At 35.7% G+C, this 14,758-nt stretch overlaps 1 protein-coding gene across 1 annotated transcript in view; it reads right to left on the bottom strand.

Annotated features, from left to right (window-relative positions):
* LOC104491921 overlaps positions 1–13,562 on the bottom strand; it is a gene marked incomplete at its 5' end in the record, with an annotated part of 17,487 nt that extends 3,925 nt beyond the window's left edge. The window contains 4 exons of the mRNA XM_010134409.1: positions 1,000–1,061; positions 10,641–10,668; positions 11,513–11,577; positions 13,496–13,562. Coding sequence (XP_010132711.1) covers positions 1,000–1,061; positions 10,641–10,668; positions 11,513–11,577; positions 13,496–13,562 — 222 coding nt within the window. The remainder of the gene's footprint in view (positions 1–999; positions 1,062–10,640; positions 10,669–11,512; positions 11,578–13,495) is intronic.
* Positions 13,563–14,758: the final 1,196 nt, after the last annotated feature.

Raw genomic sequence — 14,758 nt, 5'->3', positions numbered from 1 at the left:
GGGGGGGGGGGGGGGGAAAGAATTAAAACACATAGAAGTTATTGACACTGACAAATCCAAACATATTGCTTAGATGCATTTTAAACTAGTATTATTCAGATGAGGATATCCAAAAAGCATAAACCTATTTTTGATGTATCCATTTTATGTAAAAAAAAAAATCTCAAGAAGGAACAGGAAGGCCTGATGTTAGGTTACAAAGCACTGGTAATTACAGCTGCAAATCTTTACATGTGTTAGTAACATCCTGTAAATTCATACACAAATTAAAGTTGTAGCACACCTCTATGTAAAATATAAAAGCATTTGGTGATAAATTGCAAATGTTTTCCATTAACGAAACTCTCACTTGCTGAAGCAGTTTGTATTAGCTGTTGTCAGAGATATGAAAATGCCTAGGGCTAAGCTAAACAACTAAGGAAATTAAATTAATTTTTTTATAATTGCATTTGAGCAAGCAGAACACAGGATTAGAACAGTGGCAAGCACAAAGTGCGTGTTGTACTTCACCAACATAACTACTCTGGGTAGTCCTGATACCCATAGTCAAGTCTGGAAAAAAACAGCAGAAGATTCCAGCCTGCTCTTGTTATGGTAGCCGTTATTTCAGACTTACCTTTTTTTAAAAATCATGTTATCTGTTTATGCTAGACTCTCAGTGAACTATTATGGTTTTATAAGTGTTTTCGCTTTGTGATTCATCCAGTTATTCTTTTTCCATAAGTATAACATAGTTTCTCAGGATTGCCTATTCTGTGCGGTACACCGTATGGCTTTCTCTGGTATACTAATAATACCAAGACATAATATTACTTCATGTTGGTCTTCATGTCACTATTTATTGAACCTCTCATTTGCTATACTTACTAAAAATGTGCAATAAGACACAGACTATAGAGTCTTCTGGCTGCGTCAGACACATGTAGGCTATTCAAATAGTTCAATCACTTCTATCAAACACAAAATTATTCCATTATATTAGATACCAGTAATTTTTACCTGGAAGTGAACGTCTTCTAATTTTCTGTTTACCGAAACTATATCAGCATCACTTTCTTCATCTACAATTTGAAAAAAAAAAAACCCTAAATAAAACAAGCTGAACTCAAAACCAAAACAGAAATGTTTTTAAAAACACACTGTATAACTTACTGACTACACCGGTTTCATTTTACAAAATGGTTTTCTACACTAAAACATTTTATCTGTATTACATTTCCATTTCAAGTCCAATTGAAAAGCATGGTTTAAAGGTTCATAAATGACTTGAGGGGATCAAAGAAGAATGAAGATAACTTGTTTGCAACCAGTTCTTCAAGACTTTTGCTAACTCTTTGGAAGAGTAAAATATTTTCAAAGCACCGGTCTACAAGACTCATTATTCATTAATGTATCATTCCCACTTATTTCCCACTGCATTCCTAAATATCCCAACGAAAATAGTCAGGACCTTCTACCACACTTCCTTTTCTTAGTTTCTTATTGTCAAGATTGCCTTGGAACTGCTAAGGTGAGAAATAAGTCAGACTTGAGAATACCAAAAGCATTAAAAACACTATAAAAGAAAACTGAGTTGGAGGATTTGGACTTTGGATATCCTATAGGTATTTTTGTGAATGAAACTCAACAAAACATTTTTTTGCTAGATGTAGCCAGACCTTTGAATTCATGATTAATTAAAGCCTCAGTCTTTCACGATCATAAAACATAACTGCTTTGTAAGCCCTGAGTTCTGATTTTTTCTCTGGCTGTTATATCTTTGTCCCACGCTCACAACAGGAAGGGAACAAGAATAACCCTGAAACGGAAAACACTGAGTGACAAAAAACTTGGTTATGATACTACCACATCACTGCCTCTTCAGATTATTCTTAAATTACCAAAACCAGAATGAAAATCTTTTCCAGCTAATCTCATCTTCCTTTTTGTTTCCTGTCAGTGCAATCATCACCTAAAGCTCTGTGGACAGCTGCTGCTGTAGAGCTAGGATAAAGATACATGAGAAGGAAGCACTATTTCTGTGACAGACAACACAATTTCACATCTTCTCATGAAAATGTTGAGCAGTCTGAGGGTTGGCTTTAACAGTCTACCTGACCTCAGCAGAATTATGTTATTAGAACTGAAACCCATATCTGTCAGATTATAAAAATTTCTTCCCATATAACTACTGGAAGACAAAGTTGTGGTCACTTTATCCACAGGAAATCAGTTACTAAACATCAATAGTGGAGGAAGCGGTAAGAATGTCAGTGTTTTAATCTGGAAAAGTTTTAATGGTCATGGAGATGACCAGACTAGACTGCTACAAAAACGGGAGATTCTTGAGATGTCCACGAATGGTTGACTCCGTCATGTCAATTACAGCTTATGAGAAACTAGCTTGTATCACAGACTGAATTGATCTGTATACAAGTTGAATACTTCTAGGTGAGAAACCTTACATAAACGTAATTTCAAGTGTAATGTCTTCAGTGTATTTCAATTACATTTCAAATCACTGGAATATTAATTATTAGGAGAAGACCACAGCACAGAACAGAAAAAACATGATGTATATTCCCCAGGGATCCTTAAAGTGTTTTTAAGGACCAAAAGGGAAATTCAGGAACAACTTTGTTCCTCAAGCATAGAAGAGGGAAAAAATGAAAACTCCCACCTTTCTCTTTGGAAAATTGGACTTATAATACAGGAAGTCATTTTACGGGACATGCACTCAATACACTAACATTACCTGACAAAATTATTACCTCACCTGATTCTTATTCAAAAGATGAACATGTAAAGGGGCTACTGTAAATTAAGTTTTGACTTGGATTTGACTGTCTACTTAGATAAATATAATTCCAATTTTTTTTTTATTTCCAAATAAACTCTTTTTTCTATGATACTCTCCTAATAGATACAATAAATCGTTCAGATATTATGACTTTGTTATATGACTTCCTGTGAAATCAAAGAAGGTAGACCTAATAATTTTCCTTTTTAAGGGCAGACCAATACTTGCATGTACAGGTGAGAGCTGTTTCACTTTATTTGCACCTGCCATTGATATGCTCTGCATACTTCTAGAACAAAAATTCTGTATAATGCCTGGAAGACACACTGCCTTCACCAAGGTGAGAAGCATTCTGTATGAATACTGAAGATAGAAAAAACCTGCCAAAGCTGAAGTTTTAGCCAAAGCAACTAAAGATACACTTTTTTTGTCTAACAGCATGCCTTATTGCTAATCTTTTATATATTTAAAAAACAAAACAAAACCCCCAAAACCACCAAAGGAAAAGAACCCAAAACATCTAAATGAATTCCATTTTAAAATAAGGACTCCAATCCCATATCCCTAAAAGCTAATTTATAGGATTTACACTTATCTGAAGACAGCTGAGACTCACTGAGGCTGCTATAAATCCTTTCCTAGTCTCTTCCTAGAATATTTGCTAAAGGAGTGGACAATCATGTTATTGTACGCTGCTAGGAAGATACCAGAGTTTGAACTGCTTCACTCATTTATCCCATGAGTGCAAAAAGACACAAAGAACCCTTTGAGAAGGTAAACTACAAATGCATCTGAAATTTATTTCCTTTATCTCATCGTGCAGGTTAAGGAAAACACAGTTGATTTGGAGAAATTATTTTATCATTCAAACAGATATTTGAAATTATCCTCTCAAAAGACAGGTGGACAAAACTCAGATTGCTATTTTCTATTTTCCCCCTCAACAGAAAAGTAATCATCTGCCTTCGAGACAGCTATGCTTACGAAACACCTATTTTTTTTATTTATACCAGAGTATTGTAACACCAGCTAACCATATTTTGCTGAAGCTGCTCTTGTAATCATTAATTGCTGGTCACCACCTAGCCATAGTTTAATTTATGTAAAATAGTATGTTTTTATATACACAAGAATAAAAATATATTGAGTAATACACGTTTTAAATATTTAAAAAACAGTAATTCCAAGGTTGTTACTACTAATTAATACAATCAAATAATTATTTGGGAATACAAGGTCAAAACCACCCAAAACTTCGCAGATAGGCTACAAGACTGATGCTGAAACTGTTACGAACACTGCTGAAGACTTACTGCTGCAGCTGAATGAAACATCTGTGTCTACCAGACCACTAGAAATGAATGTGTATCTTGTAATTATTTCTAGAACTTCTATTGCCATTTTTGCCAGAGTTTTGATTTCACCGTTCCTTTCCTTATTGAGAAAAAGCAACTGAATGTGTTTCATATTGACTTTCTAATGTATCAGAGATTTAGGACTGAGATTTTAAAGAGGAATGTGGATATTGATTTCAGAGTATTACCAGTACCTCGGACTCTTGTTATTCCTCTCTACTCTCTGAAAGGGTATAGAACATGTATTAAAATTTTAGTTTATTAGAAAATTAATGAAAAAGTTATTTACAATCTTTTTCAAAAGGTAAAAAAAAGGTAGCTAAAAAGTAAATTAAAAAACCTACCTACGTCAGGTGCATCCACATGAGAGTTCCCAGGAGATTCCTTAAAAGCACATGAATGTAATTTTAAGACCTGGTAGCATAAGCTATATTCTACTATTCTGTAGAATCTTCTGCTCTCTATTCTTGCTCAGTTTCTTTGGGGTGGTGATGGTTGTGAAACAAATCCAGTTATATTACACAAACTATGTCCAAATGACACCATCTTCATAACAAATCTGTACACAAGTTTGTCTTAATCAATTCACACCTCATTACTCAACAGGGAAAAACCATTTTCTGCTCAGCCCTTCTGTATTCAGACGAATAAGGCAAGGAGGGGCTAGTATACAAGAACAAAAAACAGTTGACAGATGAATTCCAATCGCCAAATCTTTATCAGTATGTACAGGGGATTTTCTCTCTAAGGAACAAGGAAATATTCTTAACTGCCTGTTTTCAACAGTTCTTAATTGTCTACTTCAAACCATCTATATATAATAGTTCAAAGTTTTTTTGCTCTATTTTGTAGAACCTTTGATAGGAGTATAGAAAGCTCATTTATATGGATAAGGAGCCTTTATTAACATTTAGAGTCTATATTTGACATCATGTTCATCAGAATTTCATTTCAAAAAAAGTCTAAATCCATTCTGTCCAGTTCAATCATAAAATTAGTGTATTGTGGTTTAAAATGACATCAATAAAATGAGACAATTCTAACTGCCGTCTATGAAGAATAAATAATTAGGAGTGACCAGTGAGATGGCCCATATCACTCTTCAAGGGCTGAATATTTTCTCCTTAAAAAGAGGAGTCAAAAAGTTATTCTAGACAACCAGATTTTACAAATAGTAACTGAAGAAGATAGAGACACATATTGCCTAACTAGAAAGACACTTGATGGTTTAAAGCCTATATCCAGCTGCTCTCTCTTCCTATAAATAAACTTAACAGAAGACTAGGATTCAGCTGAAATCCATGGCTGATATGGCTGTTACTTGATACCCTAAATATCACAATGGGAGGGAGGATATACAATTATATGAAACATACGTAAACTCTACCACAGAAACAACAGTCAAAATTAAAAAAAAAAGTGCATGAATTCACCATCACAAAATGTATTAGATCACCACGTATACAAGTCCAGAATTTGAATTCATCACCATCTCAAAGCACAGAACTTATTAGGGGAGGAAACAATCAGGGGAAGTATACTAAATGATATTAACCAGAACATGACACTTTTGATTTTACATGAACATGCACCTGGAAAGTAAAGGCACATCTTTCCTAAAATTATGCAACTACACGGAGAGAACTATGTGAGAGGAAATATAAAGCAATTTTTTAATAAGATATTTAAAGTTTTAAGAACTGCAGTTAAAGAACTTTAAGCCTTTCATCTTTTTTTCAGAAATACTTAAGAGAAGTACTTATTAAGGAGAATAAAGTGACTTGATTCAGCAGTTAGGTCTAACTTTAATCATGAGTAGGCGGTTCTGTACCACAGCTATAATTTCTTAGCTTTTAACTACATAAATAAGTTTTCACAAAGAGGCTTTATAAAAGTAGATGTAATGTGATGCTCATACCTGATGTACTGTTGAATGTCCATCTTCAAAATCACTGGTCTGTTGCTTTGACATTTCTTAGTATACATGGGAGAAATCTATTTCAGTTTTATAGGTCACAGAGTGATATTGTACCCGAAGTCATTAATTATTTGTCTATACTATTACTTTGAAAATTATTTAACACAAGCATTTAACAAATGGAGAACATACAATGGTCTGAAACAAAGAATAGACAAGTGACAGAATATGCTAGTCAAATACAGCAAGCAAATTCTGATCAGATACATCTACCATATGACATGTCGTCTTCTTAACCCATGAAATACCAGAGAAAATGAAAATTGCCTCTTTATCAGGCGATATCACTTGTAAAAGAGGCAGACAACTGCAAACTTTGTGTACTCTCCTTAGCTTCTATTAAACAGGCAAAAAGGTTGAAAGCTTTGTGGTACGGCGAACGGTGGTCGAAATACCGATATGGAGAAGCCTGGCAGATTGATTATCTCTCTCTCTCCCTAACGTCCTTAGCGTACATTGAAAAGGATAAGAAAAAGGCTAACTATTCCTGAAGCTTAAGGGTAGAGCCCCACACCCTACTGCATCTTTTCAAAGACTTTCAGGCAAGGGACTCTTCTAAAAATGCTGTGCCTATCTTCCTGCACAGACAGACCCACCCACAATCTTTGTGGGTTGGGTTTTATTTCCCCCCATTTATTTCATAAGAAGCAAAAGTAGTAGAAGCAGCAAAAGTCTAATCTAGCAGTGATCTCCCCTTTTTACATTTCAATCTGTATTTTGTTCTTCAATAGCTACCACAACTCAAAAAAAGATTTAAATAAAACTCCAAACATATTAGACTCACAGCAAAACAGCTATCTTCAAATAAATGTGAGTTACACATAAGCTTATTTCACAGTTAGGCTCTAAGCCAGATAACAGTGCTATTGAAATTACTCAGACTGAAAACAATTTCTAACAATTGTCTTGTTAGATCTAAAAAAGTTATCAATAACAAGCTACGACCTCTCAAGTTTGTATACAGTGCATATGATTATAATGTGCATATAAAAATTCTTGCCTAGATCTATTGTTAACACTGCATAAATTACAGAAATTTAATCATTCCCAAAAGATAGAACTGTATCTCCAAATGTATGACTCTGCTGGTACTAAAGGTGTAGTGGGACTTCACATGATTAGATGCATGAGATAGACTTAGACTTAAATAATAAAAATAATACGTGTACTTTTAACAGATGTTTACCCTACTCAAGACTGTCGTTAAACAAGCTTGTTTAATGCAGATTTTGCTTTTTTTGGCATTTCTGTTCCTACATGAATTGATGTTAAATATTACAGGTGGTTTACCTTTTGGATAAATGGTGAGAAAACTTATACCTAACTCACGATCATATGTATTATTTACTCCTATAAACACTTCATATTATTAATAGTGCCAAGCATACATCTTAAGATCTCCAGTTTTCTAAAGGCTTAAAGCACATGGAAAGAAACCTAAAGATGTCCTCTATTCCTTATTCCATTTCAAAGCAGGAACAACTACATCTTAACTCAAAGTCTAACCCACTCTTAAAAGCAACTCCATAATCTCCAAGAAAGGAATTTCAGGACTTCCCTATACTTACATTTGGAAAGCTTTTCTCATATTTAACCTAGACGTCCTCTTTTGTTCTTTCTCTCCACCCCTCCTAGCCCCCTCCGCCTCCATTTAAGTTCTATCACCAGTGGCTCTAATAATTTTCTTCTTTTTCTGACTCATTCCAGCTACTATGAAGTACTCCATCACAAATTTTATCCCTGTTGAACAGTGCAGAATACCTGTTTTGTGTGCTTTGCATACTAGGCACCTGTGCATATCTCCCAGCACAGTGTGCACTTATAATTGCAGCAGAGTGATATTCTTGGTGGGATCAACGAGCCTTCAAAATTGCCTCTTACTGCATAGACTCCTATATGAGTCTATTACTTTGAACTTCTCTACATGAAATTATACACAGTTTGCTTTAAGTTTTAGCCCCTATTTGTCAGACTATCTTTCATAGGGGGTCATCCCAATTTGGTATCATCTGCGAGTTAATTAACGGTATGCCCTTTTCTACTATTTACTTAAAGAAACTAGTAATTTGCTCAAGACAAGTCATGGAAAAAAATCTCTCATGTTTCCCTTCAGTTTGCATATGGGCCATTGATAACTATTCTAAGCAGTTTTCCAACCAGTAGGAAACTGGGCTATAAAACCACTCATATAATGAAGCATGTTACACAATTAGAAGGCTCTGACTTCAGCTTGTAAATTTCTTAGGAAATGCATGTTCACTGTTTTGCAAAAAGCTATAGTAATGCTTCATTTAGAATATTGGCAATGCACTTTTTTTTTTTTGGAAGCTCCATAAAGAATTTTCCAAACATTTCTGGTTTAGGAACACAGGAAATCAGAATAACACAGTAATGTCCCATTGAAATCCCTGAGCAACAGCTATGAAACACCACAGTGGCTGTTTTGTTCCAAAAAAATTTCACAAGGAAAGAAAGACTTTTAAGCAGCTAGTATACAACAGAAATATTGCTCTTAGACATTGGAATGTAACATACTTGGTCCTCCCATACTCAGAACTGCCATATATAAAAAACAGGCTGCTCAAAAGATTGTCATTTTACACAGTAAAATTTCACAGGAGTACCAGACATTCTATCCAAACAGTAAAAATAAATTCTAGCAAAATTCAGAATTGGAAAAGAAATAACACAAGTTGTATTCCAAGGGAAGGGGTTAATTAATAAATATTTGGGTCTTACGAAGATATTTTAAATATTTGCATGTCAGAGCACAGTACTTTATGTATGGTAACTGAAAATATGTATCAGGCCCACCTATAACTAAATAAAAGTAGGTAAAATTTGCACAATAGCTTTTATAATCTATAGCCACAAATTTTTTTTTTTTTTTAATTGTTGGGTTGGGGGATTTTTTTATTTTGGTTTTGTGGGTTTTTTAAGGGTTACACCAATCACAACCAGCCAGTTCAAATGCTTGTTCCATGTACTTTTGTGTTTAAAATAAAAAAGTCAGTGCAAGATATTATTTTATTAAATTTAATAAAATCCCCAGGATTCTATCTTTTATATCATATATAAATACAAATCTGTAAAACTGCTTTTTCTTTATAACAAAAGCTGTTAACACTAGCGCCATTCCCCCACCTTCAATATTTGTTTAAATTACTTCCCTGAGATAACTTAAAACATAGCTGAATAATAACATCTTCGCTCAAGTTACACTGAAAGTTTGAAAAAAATGTATGCTACAATTTTTTCTGCTTTTCTACCTCATCTGTAAAGCAGTACACTAAAATTAATTAGATCAAGCCTTCATAGCATTAAAAAAACCTCCAAGTAAATTCCTTCAGTAAGATCTTCTAAGGCATTCTGACCCTATGTCAAAACACAAAGATTAACAAAAAATGACTTCTAAAAGACTTCAAATACTGTATCTTTCAAAAAAAACTAACTCCTAGATGCTCTTTCTTTCTGACTTTTACTGCAGATTGCAGCCAGTAATATTTTTGTACTATGCAGACTGATCAGCATATATTTTCTAAAAATTAGATGCAAAGGTCTGGACCACCTGAATCATTTTTGATCAGACCCTTAATCCCTGGCTCAAAACTTTAATTTCATAGGCTGAATCAAGGTCTATACCTGAACCCTATATGGACAAATTTTTTTGTAGGTTGGCAGAGGAAGAGAGACACTAGGCTGTGTTTTGTCCTCAGATGTTCATCCTAAGATTCTAGATGAATGTCATAAAATAAAAAGCAAAAAACCCACTTCAAAACCTTAAGAAAATAAAGCCCAGCATATCTGCCCTGTACTACACATTATAAATTTTCCCCAATCATTTATTCCAGTAAAAACACTTATTTTATTGGAACATAGAGCTCCTTTTCAGAACACTGAGAAAAATCTTCAGGTGTTGTACATCTCTCTAAGTAGCATCAGAATTACACTTCGGCTTGCAGTTTTGATTTGACATCCATAATGATACCTGACCTCTAATAAAATAATTATACACTACTTTTTCTGCAGGCAGCCTAATTCATTCAGAATACAGAATAACCTGCTAAATTTTTGGTAGCTCATCATGCCACTTCATGAGATTCTTTTAACAGACTTTTTTTTTTAAATATGCCTACTTATCTAGTTAATTTCAAAAAGCTGGCGACTTTCAAATTTTTCCACTTGTACACCCAAACAAGTCAGCATTGGAATTTTTAGATTCAATGAACATCTGACAAAACCAACAAATACAACAAAAAGCTGCCTGTTTAATTTATAAGGGGAGGTTATTTTAATCAACTTGTGATGACAAAAAGATCAACTATAATGTATTTACTCATCTTAAACATTTTAAACTACATTTTGGAATCCTTATGAATGTAAGTATTGTTGTTTTTCTGTGTAGTTCCCCCCACAAAAAACAGCGCATATCCTAAATAGTTTAGCATAAAACTAGGACATCTTCTATTAAGTCAAGATTTTTTGGGTAAGATAATTTACAGCACTTTTTTTTTTTTAAACACTTTACCTGCATTCCTTTGACTTCCTCTATTACACTGCAATTGGAAAGAGGGAAAAAAAGAAAGTCAGAAGAATTTTAGAATAGTTATTTTAACTCATGCCTTTATTTACTGTGGTATATCTCACACCGAGATAATACCTAAATAACCATTCAGTTTCCTTCAGGTTTGCCACAGTCTGACCAGAAAAGCCACAAATACATGGTAGACCTTATCTGATCATTCACTTCTTGCTGTACTGTTGCTGTTAAAGTCATTGCAAGAACATAAGCAATAGCTACCTTGGCCCACATAAGGGGCTAAGACAGAATTCCTCTTACAGTCCTTAAGGATGTAGTCTATAAAGTCGTGCAGCAATGCTTAGAACACAGTGCACAAGGTATCACCAGGAGTGGAAAAGGAAAAAGAAATACAGCCCTTTTTCTGTCTCCATTGAACCCACTTTTATTCCCCAAGACTGAATTTCACTCCTCATCCCCTCCGTGGCATTCAGAACAGCTTCTAAAGACAAAACCAGTAAGCTGTTTGGAATTGGAAAGCTGATTAGCTGAACCAAGACAAATCAATTCAATATTTGTTAACTTCAATGACAATATTCTGATGAGATCCAAAAGTACATGTCTCTATCAGACAGCTTTTAAAAAAACATATTTTTGCAGTTTACCAGTGGTGTTAACCAGTGGTCATTTATTTTAGTCTATCACACCTGACAGTCTTAAATAATCTACCCTAAACCCCTATTTTATAGCAGATGTTGTCTTCATTGATTAATACCGCTTGCTGGCACAGCACAATGAGAAAATGTTTACATATATATTATATACATATTAAAAAATATTGCTACATTTTGAATGTATAGTAGGGCTATAGTATTAGATACCTCAAATGCTTCCTTCTTCCATTTTTTAAGCTTCTTGGTTGATACTTCCCCCCATTGTTTTGGTCCTAGAAATAACAAGAGATAATATAAACATAGCTTTTCATATAACACTATCTATAACAGGTATCATTCTCAGGAACATAAACATTTAGGAAGAACATATTACACAGTAACAAAACATTATCAAATCTGAACAACATCCAATAAAATTGCCAAAACAAACTAATAGGAAAGCAAACCAGGAGAATTTCAAGTAATTTCAAATTAATCAAGAAGTCAAGCAAAAAAAAACCCAAAACCAACCAGAACTATCACATGGTGAGTCTAACAATTCTGAACTAAAAGAGCATGACAGTCCTATATGCTATGAATGGGGGGGAGGAGAAGGAAATTATTTTACTTCTAAAATTTTATTTAATGCTTGCAGATTACATGTTATCTGAGATTAGTTAAAGCCATAATTAAGACTTTGCAGGACTGAGATCCATACACTTTCCATACTTAACAGAGGTTACTAAACCAAAACCATAACCAAGCTTTTGCAAATCCAAGACTGTTTACGACAGAGCTATACGCACAGTTCCTCACTCTCCCTCTCTCGATGGACAATATATATAAAATGCTATGAAATGCAAGCTTCCCAGTCGGTAAAAGCCTTTAAAAAGTAAATCATATGTAGTGCAATGATTACATTGGGCTTGACACTGTGGTAGTACTTCATGTGTGTGACCATTACTTATGTTCTACTTTACAAGAATTGATATGGCAATTTACATATGATAATCCTCACTTTAGTGATAATAAAAATCGGCAGAACTTTTCATTTCCCAGTAAAGTCACCAAGATACTAAGTCACAAGTCCCACTAAACTCCTGAGCAATGTATTGTAGAACAACATGGCTTTTTTTCCCTCACAATAAACTCTCCATAAGCATTATCAACTCTATAATGGATCAACAGTTACAATGAAACACTGGAAAAATATGGTATAGATTTATGCTAACTACATGAACGTTCAATGAAAAGTTATCTACCCAGTCTCTTCTGACATTTGACATAACAGAAATTTATTAGAGCAGCCTTCAGAAGATTGTATATGAAACTACACAATCCATTCATGCACATTAACTTCCTGCTAACACCTCCATTCCTTTGTTTCCCCTCGCTATTCTCCATTTTGATTCTTCTTCTTTCCAGTCATACAAATATTAACCATTGTGACATGCTTTGAGCCCACCCAGCTGTCAACAAACTGCTACATGGCCTATTGCTCTCTTCTACCACCCCTCCAGTGGGATGGGGAGGACAAAATATAAGAAAAGGCTCATGGGACAAGAAAAAGGACAGAGAGGGCTCATTCACCACTTACGATCACAGGCAAAAGACAGACTCCACTTGGGGAAACAAAAGTAATTGAATTTAAACAAAACCACCACCAATGCACCAACTGAATCAGACCATTCCCGAAGGTGAATGGCTGCTCTGTCGTGCCTCCTCCACTCCTTCCTCAATGACCTGGGTGTTCACATGGTTGTGTCTCTCTCCAAAACAAAAGTTGCTCAGCAGGCTTCCTCTCTCGAATTTATTGCAGAGGTGCTGATTGGCTCAGCCTTGGCCAAAGGCAGGTCAGACTTGGAGCTGGGGGAGCTTCTCGAAGCTTCTTACAGGAGTCATGACAGTAGTCTTCTCCCCGCCTCCCCATACCACCCCCCCACTCAGGCATAAATCCAGCAAACATTGTTATCCCAAACTTTGCTAATAACTGTTTCCTGTTAACTAAAACCAAGCACAGAATGGACTAAAATAGCACATATAAACTCTCCAGGTATTATATGCATATATCAAAGTTTATATACAAAATGCCATAACTAAGTGAACAAAATTCAATATCTGTTGCAATTAAATGTTATATAACTGTCAACAGTTGCATGCTTTACATGCATAAATATACAGCATAAATATTGAAGGTTCAAAAGCTCTTACCATCAGGCGTATCGTAAGTGAGATTTTTCATGGAAATAAGTAAATCATCTTCAAAAGGACGATTATACTAAATAAAAAGGACCATTAAAGGTTAGAATAAGTGCTTAAAGCAATGTTTTTAACATGCATTTTAAGTACCGGTTTTACACAATTTTGCTTTGACCAAATAATGGAAATATCAGTGTGTTGCTTTATTGGCTGAAGTTAGAACTCTGCAACTGGAAACCTAGAGGAAACATATACATTCAGTGTGTATGTAAGTCATTCAGCTTCAAGGCATAAGCCAGTCACTGACAAAATGGGGCTTCAGAGAATTTTCAAAAGTGGTTAAGTTATTCCATTACAGAGTTTCTTCTGAACTTTCTCTAGTAACTAGAAGTAGCCACCCAGTACAGACCCACAGCCCACGACATATAAAAATATCCAATCTAATGCTAGATGAGAAAAATGTTCTAGAGCCATACTTAGCCTTATGCCAGCACCTAGACATTAGGACAAAACATTTTCCTGAACAGCAAAGGGGACATCCCTGCATAGAAACAGGCATCTCTGGACAGAGGTATACGGTTCCTACATCTTTAACACAAAATTGGTCTAAAGCAAGCAAGATTCACGGAGGGAGTCTCCCACTTCTTTCTGTAGTTTCACTGAAAATACCTCATTTAATGCTAGCTAGTATGAGTTACGGGCATTATAAAGACAACTTGGACTTACAATTACACTGCTTATTCAAGACTGACAGTCCTGGATCTAAGTCTTATGAATGTATTCAAGGAGCTGACCCGTTACCAGCTTACTCACACTAAGGCACAGGAGCACATTACTCAGCAAAAACTGAAAGCTGGGTGACAGCTGGGTGGCAGCCAGGAAAGACAGGTCCTTGTGATACCCCAAGTCCGTAACTGATGAAGAGAATTCGCTATCAATTAATACAAATTAGTGCACAGAGACAAAACTGAACCTGCCAGTGCTGACACACCGGGACTTGGAGGTGGTCAGGAAGGAGGGGAGCAGACTGCACTGCCGCTGCCTGGTGGGCAGAGGGCCGTGCTGCCTCGCAGCCTTCCAGAAGCGGGCAGAGGGACGCACGTGGGCGGCCAGGCCCGGCCAAGCTACACGCCCTTTCGGCAAGAGAACCCGTAGGCGAACCGCACTCCTGAGAGAGGCGGGACCGACGCAGGGTGTTGGCAGCCCGGAGGTCCCGCGGGCACGGCCACGCAGGTGTCAGATCTTCTCCGCCGTCTCCGAGCCGGCCTCGGCACG

This window comes from Buceros rhinoceros, unplaced genomic scaffold, assembly GCF_000710305.1.
Source record: "Buceros rhinoceros silvestris isolate BGI_N320 unplaced genomic scaffold, ASM71030v1 scaffold42044, whole genome shotgun sequence".
Classification (NCBI taxonomy): domain Eukaryota; kingdom Metazoa; phylum Chordata; class Aves; order Bucerotiformes; family Bucerotidae; genus Buceros; species Buceros rhinoceros.
This window is presented reverse-complemented; position numbering and strand designations above follow the sequence as displayed.